This window comes from Budorcas taxicolor, chromosome 21 (genome assembly GCF_023091745.1).
Source record: "Budorcas taxicolor isolate Tak-1 chromosome 21, Takin1.1, whole genome shotgun sequence".
In the NCBI taxonomy this organism is placed as follows: Eukaryota; Metazoa; Chordata; class Mammalia; order Artiodactyla; family Bovidae; genus Budorcas; species Budorcas taxicolor.
The window spans coordinates 68,545,654-68,558,044 of NC_068930.1; the positions used below are offsets into that span (position 1 = coordinate 68,545,654).

The 12,391-nt window shown below is 47.6% G+C and overlaps 1 protein-coding gene across 3 annotated transcripts in view; it reads left to right on the forward strand.

The window, feature by feature from the left end:
• The window catches only part of EML1 (EMAP like 1), a 194,128-nt gene that overhangs the window by 149,922 nt on the left and 31,815 nt on the right, over positions 1 to 12,391 (forward strand). For 2 of the 3 annotated variants that reach the window (XM_052660085.1, XM_052660084.1), the window contains exons 5-7: positions 7,844 to 7,872; positions 8,786 to 8,842; positions 11,251 to 11,380. In XM_052660085.1, the coding sequence (XP_052516045.1) occupies positions 7,844 to 7,872; positions 8,786 to 8,842; positions 11,251 to 11,380 (216 nt within the window). The remainder of the gene's footprint in view (positions 1 to 7,843; positions 7,873 to 8,785; positions 8,843 to 11,250; positions 11,381 to 12,391) is intronic. The other variant, XM_052660086.1, reaches the window with a different exon arrangement.

Genomic DNA, 12,391 nt, shown 5'->3' on the forward strand with positions numbered 1-12,391 from the left:
CTCAACAGACACAATTGACACCCGCAGCTGGAAAGGGTCAATGTCCTCCATTTCCAAAGGTCGCTACCCACACCGGGGAGGCAAAGGACAGTCAACTCAATAGCAAAGTAGGTAAAAGGTATGAGCAGAGGCAGTTCACTGAGAAAGAAGTACACATAGCCAATTAATTAAGGAAAAGATGTTCAAACTCCGTCTTCATTAAAGTAATGCAAATCTAAGTAAGAAGATGGCATGTGTAGAAAAACTTTTTATTATAAAATCAAAAAGCCCCAAACCAAACAAATGCACAGCTCGATGAATGACAGCTTCTATTGCTGACTGCCCGGAGGCTCCCCTCGTCCGAAGTGGCGCGTGTGTGTCAGGGAGAGGAGAGCTGCAGCCAATCCTGCAAGACCCGACTCGGCGGGCCCTTCCCTGGGAGGCCTGCCTGAGAGCCCCGGTCTGAGTTAGCCGCCCTCCAGATTGCTTCGTTCCTGCCCATTAACTTTATGGGCTTCCCTGGTGCCTCACATGCTAAAGAATCCGCCTACAGTGCAGGAGATGTGGGTTCAATACCTGGGTGAGGAAGATCCCCTGGCGAAGGAAATGGCAACTCACTCCAGTATTCTTGCCTGGGAAATCCCATGGATGCAGGAGCCTGGTGGGCCACAGTCCTTGGGGTGGCAAAGAGTTAGACGCAACTCAGCAACCAACACACACATTAACTTTGTAACTCCCTCCCCACCTGCCAGGGATATCACCTACACCCTCCCCCTCGCTACCCCTTTAAGCTTCAGGAGGGCATTAAAGAGCTGGGTCATTTTTTTTTTCTTCTTTGTATTCCTAGCACTTTGCACAGGTCTGGTGCACAGTAAGTGCTCAACAAACATTCACTGAATGAATGAAAAAATGTTACCCATATACTAAATTGTTATAACTACGATCATTTAAGAACTATGCAAATAGCACCACCTATTGGTGGATGATTTTAACACTACATTTGGATTCTAAAACGTTTACCCTGGAAATGAGGTGACTTAAATGAATTTTTTTTTTTTAATGAAAAGATTTGTTTCATTCTTTAAGCCAAGGGGTCATTTACTTTTTGACAAATGTTAAAATATATAAGCACTGATATTCTTTATTTCGTTTCAGTTTTGAGGCTGTTAGGTGAGGAGCTCAAAAATACATGTAGGTTATTATCAGTGAAACTAGGAGGAAGAGGGAAGATATTAATTAATAACCACATGTTAAGTATTTTGTTACATATTATATTTGATCCTGCAGACACCCTGTGCCTCACAGTGGTTTTGGTCCTGTTTTATAGATGAAAGAATCTAAACTTTATGGAGGTGAAGTGATTTGCCCAAATAAAACACGAATCCAGCTGACTTCAAAATCTCTGCCCCTTCTGCCATGTTAAACTGAAGTATTGGTTGGATGTCTGTGAAGCAGTAGTTTTTGACCCCAGTAGTGACTTCTAAATATTTTAAATCTATCGTTCCTGAATGATCTTACTTGTATTAAAAGCTGCTTACTTAGGGCAGTTTATAAAAGAATCATCATTTACGTAGTAGAGTATTTTGACTTCCAACAGGGATTATATTCCATCAAGTGAAATCGTTTTCAGCAGTCATGGTACTGTGTGCTGGGAGGTACCATTTTTATAGATGAGTAAGTTTCAGGGGAAAAAAAAAAGTTTGACTTTGGAACAGTGTCCTCCTTGATCAGGCCTTCTTAATCATTTTCTGAAGCAAGCGTGTCTTCTCAGAAGCATCTGGCCTGTTTCAGGTCTCCCGAATCCCCGTCTCCCAGAGTGCGCTGTTACACAGGCCACCCATGGGGCAGAGACCTGCTCTCAGGACTTAGGGGTAAATTAGTAACAGGTACGAAAATGCTAGGGCTTCCCTGGTGGCTCAGATGAAAAAGAATTCGCCTGCCCATGCGGGAGACCTGGCTTCAGTCCCTGAGTGGGGAAGATCCCCTGGAGAAGGAAATGGCAGCCCACTCCAGTATACTTGCCTGGAGAATTCCATGGACAGAGGAGCCTGGTGGGGTCGCAAAGAGTCGGACAGAACTGAGCGACTAACACTTTCACTTTCACAAACATGCTAAGTGCAGATCCCACCACAGGGCAAGAGTTTGGGGGATATTCATTGCATCCAAGTCTGAAGGGATTCTTGGCAGGACTCTCTTCCCCTGACACACACCCAGCCCGCAGTGCAGCATCTGAATTATAGCAGATGAAGGGGGAAATGGCCGCTTGTGACAGCCCTGGCAGAGTCCACACGGAACATTTCTGGGGATTTGGTGCCACCTGACTTGGCCCTGGGCGGTTATAGCCGCTTCATGGGTGTGAACTCGCAGCTTCCGGTGGGAGCTTTTCTTTGTGCCCACTGCCTGGCTTCCTCTCGCTGCCTCCAGATCCAGCTACTGGTCTGGGGAAGGCTCCAAGCGGCCTCACCCACCCTCCCTGACCTCCTGGTACTGCTTATACGAGGAGGAGTCCTTCAGAGAGTCTCCTGAACCGTCCCGCCCTGGGGAGAGTACAGCCAAGCCAAGCTTTTTCAGCAGATTGCCTTCCTGCCAAATAAAAAAACAGCCGCATCGGATGGCACCACTGTTCGTTTAGGAGACACTGGCCCCGGCCGTCGAATGCCGGACCAGCCTAGAGGTGAGGGTCTGCCTGCCGGGACGGAGATCCTTCCGCTCCCGTGGGCGCACTTCCGTCCTGCACCTCCATCAGTGCTGACTCCGGACTTGCATGGGCATGAAGGGAGCACCGCTCTGCTCCCCTCTCTCCCCAACGCCACCCCTGGGGACCAGGCCCTGGCTGCAGAGGCTGTGTGAAGTCACCCACTTCAGTTTTCCCTGGAGCTCCCACTGAGGAGTGGGTGACCGGAGACAGACCACACAACACCTTGAGAGGCGATCGTCTCTTGGTCCAGGTGGGTTCACAGCCCAGGCGTGTTTCCAGCGTGCTGGGTCTGAAGCTCTACTGAGGAGCTCACTCTCAGCTTTACTGATGCTGAGTTCAGGCTCCCGTGAGCTGATGTTGACTGGGGCAACAGTGTCTTTAACTTCGGATCATTGTCATCATCTGTTCTGTGGGTTTTCCCTTCTGTCCGCGGTTGGGAAGATTCATTGTCCTTTTATAGCTTTGTATTCATAAGACAGGCACTCGTGATTGGAATAGGCCCTTTCCCTGGCCTCTTGTCTTTCAGGAGGGGAGTGTGTTGGCAGGGATCATGGATTCTACAGTAAATATAGTAATAGTATATTTTTCTATAGAAATTTAACTTTCTAAAATAATGAAACATGGCAATAGTATGTTTCCTAAATACACTTTGCATCAGTCACTCAGTCGTGTCCGACTCTTTGTGATTCTATGAACTGTACCCTGCCAGGCTCCTCTGTCCATGGATTTCTCCAGGCAAGAATACTGGAGGGGGTTGCTATTTCCTCCTCCAGGAGATCTTCCTAGGGATCCAAGCAGGGTCTCTTGCATTGCAGGCAGATTCTTTACCATCTGAGCCACCAGGGAAGCCTGGTACCCAAAGGGGAGCCCATCGTTTAGAGCAGGATTTGAAGAACTAAGAGCAGCTCAGTACCTGATACTTCTCAGTGACCTTCAGCTGATAACACTCAGGCTGCCTTTTTCTGATCTTTTAACAGAGATCTTTTATCCATCTTCTTATGGTGCTTCAGCATCAGAATTCCACTAGCCTCCCTACATTTGGAGTTCACGTTCCCCTATGAATGTTCTCTAAGAGAAACATAATCCGTAATTGCTCTTTCCTATCTCTTGGGAAGGTTCTGGGTTGCTTATATCTGTCTCACAGACTCGGCATCTTTATACTTCTGTGATCAAAGTCATGATGGAAAAAAAACAGCTTTCCTGTCTCCTAATTCCCTGCCTGGCTTCCCTCACTAGCGGATGTGCTTTGTAGTGATCTGTTTTAGCTTTTCCTCTTGTGTCCTTGCCCTGCCTTGAATCTAATAAGATATAAAATTTGGAGTTAAGACTTGTTCTTCCACTTAAAAAAAAAATCACTAGAGTGTCACTCCTTCCAATAACAAGAACAAGCCAGGTAAGCCCACCATAGAGCCACGGTCACTAAGTGATGCAATGAACTCCAACCCCAAAAGTGACAGGCCCCTCTTAGGAGGGACTGTGACCACTGCTGAAATCTTTGCAGAGCTGCAGGGAGAGGAGGAATGGGAGGAAGCGGAGGAAAGGAGCTGAAAGTTTCTAGAATCCTGCGAGGCCGGGTGTGGACCGGCATGGGTGGACTCTCGGGAGCCCCAGGCTCAAGGTGAACCTTCATGCACGTGTGCTCACACACACGCGCACACACGTTCTTCCCACACAGCCAGGGAGTAGGACAGAGTCCCGAAGCCCCCCTCTCAGAGCCCAGGCACAGTAGTTGCTGAAGGATACTCCACACTGGGCCTTTCATGGGAACCCCGTGCTGTTCAGCTGCCCTGAAGGAGGGACGAGGACCCTGAGAGGGGCCCTGGTGGGGCGGGGCGGGGTAAAGGCTGAGCACCAGCTGGGAGGATGGCGGGAAGCATGAGGCACGGGATAGCACCAGCTACTTCGGGGAGTGGGGGGCAGCGGGGGCCAGGGCCACTGAGACGCCCCCGCCCCCAGCCCACCTGGCCAGACGCAGATCCACAGGGCCAGCCAAGTCAGAGACAGGGAGGGCCCCAGACCCTACCAGCTCCCAGTCAGCAGCTGAAGGCTGTTACAGGCCCTGGGTCACAGCTGTGGACAGCGATCCCTGCCCTTCTTGGCTTCCCTCCTGATGTTGAGAGACACGATAATGAAGATAAATCTGGGCTTCCCAGGTGGTAGTCGTGGTAAAGGACCCGCCTGCCAGCGCAGGAGATGGAAGAGACCCGGGTTTGACCCCTGGGTCGAGAAGATCCCCTGAAGGAGGAAGTGGCAACCCACCCCAGTATTCTTGCCTGAAGAATCCTGTGGACAGAGGAGCCTGACAGGCTACAGTCCATGGGGTCACAAAGTCAAGACATGACTGAAGCGACTTAGCACACACGCGTGGGCAGGGTGTGAGGAACAGGACAGGGTGAATCTGAGCACAGGCCCTGGCGGGGAGGGGAGCAGTGTCCAGGGGTCGGGAAGCTGGGGTCCAGCCTGGCTCAGGAGGTGCTGACCCAGTCACAGGACAGCGAGAACAGAGCATCTGGAACTCCATGACTGAGGGGAGAGAGAGATGAGATCGGAAAAACGTCGGGGTCCATAGAGGTTGTTTAGGGCCTTCAGGGCCCGTGGAAGGCAGTTTTTGTGTTAAAGGTGTGCTGGACCCACAGAGTACTGTTTCAGTGACCAGTGGCTGTTGTTCAGAAATCTTGCCCCATAGCAGATCCACCTCCTTGAAACACATCGAACCCCTTTCAAAGCGTCAGCAAAGAGTTTCCCATATATACGGCATAATATCAACTGAAAATCAAGGCCATTAATAAATACTACCATCTGTTACATCATGGGATTAAGGGCAGTTTTCACTGGCAATGTTTCTCAGCGTATCCCAAGTTCAAAGTGAAGGAGAAAAGTGACATGGGGATGATATCTGCTCTGGTTTGCATTTTTCATTTTGCGGACTCGGAAAATGTAGGTGCCTCTGCAGGGTCGTGGTCCTCCCAGCCCACCCTGGGTGGGTGCAGTTTTGGTCGCTTCAGTCATGTCTTACTCTTTGCGATCCCATGGACTATGGCCCACCAGGCTCCTCTGTCCATCTGATTTCCCAGGTAAGAATACTGGAGTGGGTTGCCATTTCCTCCTCCAGGGGATCTTCCCAACCCAGGAATCAAACCTGAGTCTCCTGCATTGCAGGCAGACTCTTTACCAACTGAGCTACAAGGGAATCCCAAAATCTTTGGGGTGGATTTCACTTATTTACTGTGTCTTGTTCTGTATGTTAAAGTGGGAGGCATTCTGGGAAGCCGGGGGCAGGAAAGGGCAGTGGGTACCGTGGAAGACGGCATGGACATTGGAGTCTTGCAGACTCGGGTTCAAGGGCTGGCTCTGTGTTTGAACGGGATTCACTTCCTGCCGTCCTTGGGGGTCCCCTCCCCTGTCTGGCACAAGGCGGCAGTCTTCCCATGGGCAGCTGTCCGGCTGTCACGGGGAGGACCGTGCCCTCCTGCACTTGGTGGGGGGACCCCCGGGGCAGGCCTTCTTGTGGGAAGCTCGCCCCTAGGGGTGACCTCAGCCCGTCCGTGGTGTGCCCTTGAACAGGGCGGGCATCTGGTTTCCCAGGTGTAGTCATGGGGTCCCAGCCTGGTTGAGACAGTGGGGTCCCCCCATGTCCCAGGATGTGGCCACACCCCAGCAGTCCTTGCTCTTCCCTCCTTTCCCCCGCCCCCTCATCTTCCCCCTAGGAGCCATCCTCCTGGGAGTTGTTCAGGCGCCCAGTCGTGTCCAACACTGCGACCTCATGGAGTGTAGCACGCCAGGCCTCCCTGTCCCTCACCATCTCCCAGAGTTTGCCCAAGTCCGTGTCCATTGCATCGGTGGTGCCATCCAGCCATCTCATCCTCTGATGCCCTCTTCTCCTTCTGCCCTCAATCTTTGCCAGCATCAGGGACTTCTCCAGTGAGTCGGCTGTTTGCATCAGATGACCAAAATACTGGAGCTTCAGATTCAGCATCCGTTCTCCTGGCGAGTATTCAGGGTTGATCTCCCTTAAGAGTGACTGGTTTGATCTCCGCACTGTCCAAGGGTCTTTCAGGAGTCTTCGCCAGCACCACAGTTTGAAGGCATCAATTCTTTGGTGTTCTGCCTTCTTTATAGCCCAGCTCTCACAACCGTACGTGACCACTGGGAAGACCACAGCCTTGACTGTGAGGACCTTTGGCGGCAGAGCAGTGTCTCTGCTTTTCAGCACAGTCTGGGTTTGTCATAGCTTCCCTGCCAAGAAGCAGTTGTCCTCTGATTTCACTGCCGCAGTCACCATCCGCAGTGATTTTTGGGCCCAAGAAGAGGAAATTTGTCCCTAGTTCCACCTTTTCTCTTTCTGTTTGCCATAAAGTAATGGGGCCTAATGGCATGATCTTAGTTTTTTAACATTTAGTTTTAAGCCGGCTCTTTCACTCTCCTCCTTCACCCTCATCAGGAGGTTCTTTAGTTCCTCCCCTTTCGGGAGCCTGGTACTAAAGTTCTCTCGCCAAAGCCCCTGGGACAGGAGTTTGCTAGTTTTAAGTCAGGCCTTCAAATAATCTGCCAGAAGCACGTGGGGAAGAGAAACTTTTCTATGCATTTAGGCAGGGCTGTTTCCATCTTGATCAACCACGTGTTTTCCTTCTCCAAACCTTTCTTTGCTCTCATAAAAAGCACAGCTTTGGTGATAAAGTTGGGATTGTCATCCCTGGCACTTGGTTTTAAGCATTTTTGTTTACACTGTTCCTCTTCGCAGTTACACGGCTTTGTGTTTCTTTGTAACATATGTTCTTCACTCAGCATCTGTGTGACGAACTAGTGCGGCTAGTGGTTGAGGGGTCTTCTGTGACTAACCACCAGCCCATGCTCCCCTTTCAGAACTGTTTTGGGGGACTTCCCTGGTGGTCTGATGGTTTAGACTTCGTCTTCCAGTGCAGGGAATGTGGGTTCGACCCCTGGTCAGAGAGCTCAAATCCTACATGCCTCCGGGCGGGGAAACCAAAGCATAATACAGAAGCAATATTGTAGCAGATTCAATAAAGGCTTTAAAAATGGTCCATATCGGAAGCTGATTTGCATTGCTGTATGGCAGAAACCGACACAATGCTATAAAAGCAGTTTTCCTCCAATTAAACATAAATTTAGAAAGAAATAAAACCTATTTTGGTTTTGTCTCCACAGCAAACCCAAGGAGCCGGTCTTCAGCGCAGGTAAGGCTGGCTGAATGTCAGCGCGGGCGCCCCTTACTCTCTGGGGTACTTGAGGGGCAGTAAGAAGCGGTTGTTCAGGGGCAGCTGGGATGGGCGGAACAAGGGGGTCTGTGTCGGGGGGCTGGGGGCTGAGTGCTCACTATCAGCCTGTACATGGGGGTCTGGCGACTCACATCACTCAGAGACCACCCAGAAAAAGGGTCATAAAGACTAAACCCTTCATTTGCCCACATTTAAAAGGGATTCAAGAGACATCCATGAGGAGAAAGAGTGACATGCCGTTACATGAAATTTCTCGGTTAAAACATCCTGTTCCCTTCCTCGCCCCTTCCTTACTAATGGGGGCTCTCCCATCACCAGCATTTGCGTTTCTCTTGAAAAGGAAAGTCTCTGATGTATCCAGTTACAACTTTATCTAAAAGCGACTTCTTTTTCTGCCTGTGATTTCCTAAACTACCAACTAATAGTCCATATATATCTTTCCATGTATCTTTTCTAACACGTGTTATAATAAGGGAACTGCTATTTTTAGAATAGTAAGCTTATTTGAAAGCATACTTAAAATGCAAAATCTTTGACAAGATTTTGTGCCATGAGCTAAATGAACTCATTTAATTTTCCAAGTTTTTTCCCCCCTTAAGTTCAGCATCGAAACATGAAAGTCAGACTTTCCTATTTATGCGCATGTGCTTCAATATTCATTTCATTTTCAGGAAGCATGAAATTACTCACTGAAAATGTAATCGCCCTCAGCCTGCAGAGTAGGTCTGGTGTGCACTTGTCAGAACCCCTGAAATGTGTCCAGGTTTTTCTAGCGGTGGGGGTGGGGGAACCTCTGGGCCTGTGGGGCTCAAGAGCGCCCCCTGCAGGCAGGCCAGTCACTCTTGCAGTGCCCCCTCATCTCTTTACCCAGCACTTCTGTCTCTGTCTCCGAAATCCCAAGGGAAACGCCGGGTGACACACTGCAAAGGTAGGCGGCATTTCTGAAACCTCATAGCTCTCTGAGCAAAGCTGCGCCCCAGGCTGCAGAAACTCTTTTCATACAGGCCACCAGCTACCCTCCTTGTATGAAAATGCTTTGTGATGCAAACCACATGGGTTTATTGGACGTTCAAAGCAGTCCTGAGCATTTACTTGGGCGGGTCTGACTGAGGAGCTAAAAACTGGACCTCCGGTGATGATTGGCTGATGACAAGAACTCTTTTTAAAATCTGTATGAATGTCAAGAGAGCTATAGGGCGAGCCCTGGATGCCCCGTTTCTGGAACCTGCACTGCTGCTGGCCGCTCCCTCTGGCACCTCTGGGTTTGGGGGTTGTGTGCTGTTATCCTAACATGCCTGAAAAAAGAACAAGCAAGCAAAGATTGCTTTCCCTCGCTGCGTTTTGTTGGTGTTTTTTTTTTTTTTTTTAAGATGTAGGAGGGCTGACTTAGCTGTCCAGAACAGTGCCAAGGCTAACTCCAGAGCTTTTCTTCTCGGTCCAGTGATGTAGATTTGCCCATTAAGTAAACCTGTCAAAGGACTTTTCCAACACGTAATGATATACTCAAGTAGATATTCCATCTATATGAATTGCATACACCCGTACAAGGCTTTTGATATGTGCTGCAGGGTGACATTATATTCCCTTTATTCTGAATCTGCATTCCGTGATTCCCCTCTTACAAAGAGAATTCATGGAATCACTTGTCATTTAAGCCATCACACCCACCCCTCTTTGTCCCTCTTCATCTACTGAGTGTTTTTAGGGTCTTCAGCTGTGATGGCCGCACCGTCTGAAGAGCTGAGATTTGGTTGAGGGATGAAGGAAGGGAAGGGGCCGGGTGAGGCGAGCATGGGTAGGTGCACAGAGTGGGTGGGTGTGTATGTGGCAGAGACAGAGAAGGACCCCCGGGGTGGGGGGCAGTTGTGGCCAGTGATGTCATATACGGGAAGAGGGGGCAGGGCAGTTAGAGCGCTGGGTCCAGCAGATAGGTGAGCAGGAGAAGGATCCTGAATCCAGTGTGGGCCTTCATGGGTTTGGTCGCTACGATGACCAGGGCAGGGGGTGGGGTCCGTACAAAAGCCTGCAGCCCTGGGGGCCTCAGATGGGCTCCTCCCAGTGGAACTGGGGAGGATGGAGCCTAGTGAGGAGCACTCTCACAGGAGCATCACAGAACACAGCAGCTGGCACACTGTGCAAGAGTGAACACATGTTGATTTTTACTTAAAAGTCAGATTTAATATGCAGAGTGAAGAGTGTGTCACATGCATGCATTTAAGACCTGAATTGCACGCACACTGTAAAAGTGCAATGGCCTCTCAATTTTTAGGCAATATCGCATGTGGCTTTATCTGAAAATCCTCAGGAATAAGGCTTACAAAACTAATTTGTGAATGTGGTACTTACAACATTATAATTATTTTATGACTTCCTTAGCAGTTTCCTCTCTGGGCATAATTTTTCTGTTGAGTTATGGTACAGCCCCAACTGCCCAATTTAAACACCACTAAGGGGCCCAGTCCTTTGATCTGCAGTGAAGCATCAGAATGCAGTGAGTTCTGAATCCAAACAGAATTCATCAAGAGCTCACAAGACATTTTCTTTGGCCTTATTATATCTTGAAAACTGTAGCCAGAAAACCCTATATTGTTTGTTTTTGTTTAAAGTTCAGGAGTGGCCCCTTGTTGATGTATTAGTGGATTTTACTTTCATCCCTATAATTTATTAAAGATTCAGAAGTTATTTTGTTATAAAAATGTTTGTTCTAGAAAGGTTTATTCCCAAGCTTCTCTCTCTAATGGGTCTTTTGTTCTTTTCTTTTCTGTTTCTAGCTTTTCTTTGAGCATTTTCCTTTTTGCATGCATCCCAGCATGTACTTCTGCCGGTTTTGTGCCCTTTACACTTGAATTATCCAGTGTGAAAGAGACATAAAGACACATTTTTACATTGCACTATAACAAACCAATTTAAATATTGAAAGATATTTTATGAATTTTGATACTGCAATTGTATATCCATTGAACTCAATAAAAAAAAAATTTAAGTGGATTTCTTGTGTTAGTTGTAATTTTTTGGGGTGGCATTTTCCCCCTCCTGATGATAAAGAACCTATAGGCACTAAAATCTCTCATGGAAAATAATTATTGGAATCTAATTATTTTCTGCCTATTATAATTTCTCACATTATTTAAGTAAGCAGAATGTCAAAGGCAAACAAGGTGAACATTTTTGTTTCAGACTGTTTGTGTTTTAGTTAGTTTTCCCTAGGATTTTAATCAGAAATGACATAAAGGGCAACGTTTCTACTTTTGCATTGAAAGGATGGGGAAAATACAACTTTTTTTCAGGTACCCTAGGCACCAAGGTGTCTTACTGACGTCTTTGTTCTCTTCATAGAAGAAGGATACGTAAAAATGTTTCTTCGTGGACGCCCTGTTACCATGTACATGCCCAAAGATCAAGTGGATTCTTACAATTTGGAAGCAAAAGTAGAACTGCCAACCAAGAGACTGAAGCTGGAATGGGTGTATCCTTTATTCATTAAGTCTGACATGAAGTCATCAGTTGATGAGTGCGTTTATTGAAATTAAGTTGTAGAAACCCATAATACTAAACCATGATGGCAAAAAGTTTTTAAATCCAAAGAAAGAAAGAGGGACTCCCTGGAAGGAAGGACTAGCATTCCACCTCAACCAAGTAGGGCTTTGGCCAACCTTGGGAATCTTAACTTCAAGCTAACAGTGACTAGGGACTTTCCTGGTAGTCCAGGGGTTAAGACTTTGCCTTCCAATGCAGGGGGTATGGGTTCAATCTGTGATTGAGGAACTACGATCCCACGTGCCACAGGGTGGGATCTTAACATTGTAAATCAACTATGCTGCTGCTAAGTCGCCTCAGTCGTGTCCGACTCTGTGCGACCCCATAGACGGCAGCCCACCAGGCTCCACCGTCCCTGGGATTCTCCAGGCAAGAACACTATCAACTATACATCAATTTAAAAAGGCGAAAAAAACACAAAAACTGAAAAAACAGTGACTAATTGAACATGAGTATGGACTCAGTACTAAATGAAAGGAATACAGTACAATGTATGGCTTCAGTTAAACGGACACGTAGCATCAACATAATACCACTGGGAAAAAGGAAAACGCTCTCACAAAATCCAGGCCACAGAAACCTGAGTCAGCCACATGACTAGCGTTCTTGAAATAAAGCTGCTAGAATCTTCATAATATGAGGCTTGGGAAAATGAATGAAGTACCAAGGAGGGAATAAAAGAAGGACAAGAAATCAAGAAATAGAGCCTGTGAAAGAGGGCGAAGTGTTGTTGTTTTTTTTTTTATTTATTTTACTATTTTGTTTTACTTTAGAAACCCACAGAGGCCACCATCCAGTCCATGAAGACTTTAAGACAAAGAACAAAAATCCTTTCTTCACCCTCAAACAGCTATTTATTGAATACCAGTTTAACGCCAAACCCTCACAACAAATGACATGAAGTTGGTTTAAACTGAAGCTATTGTTATTTCAGTTAGAA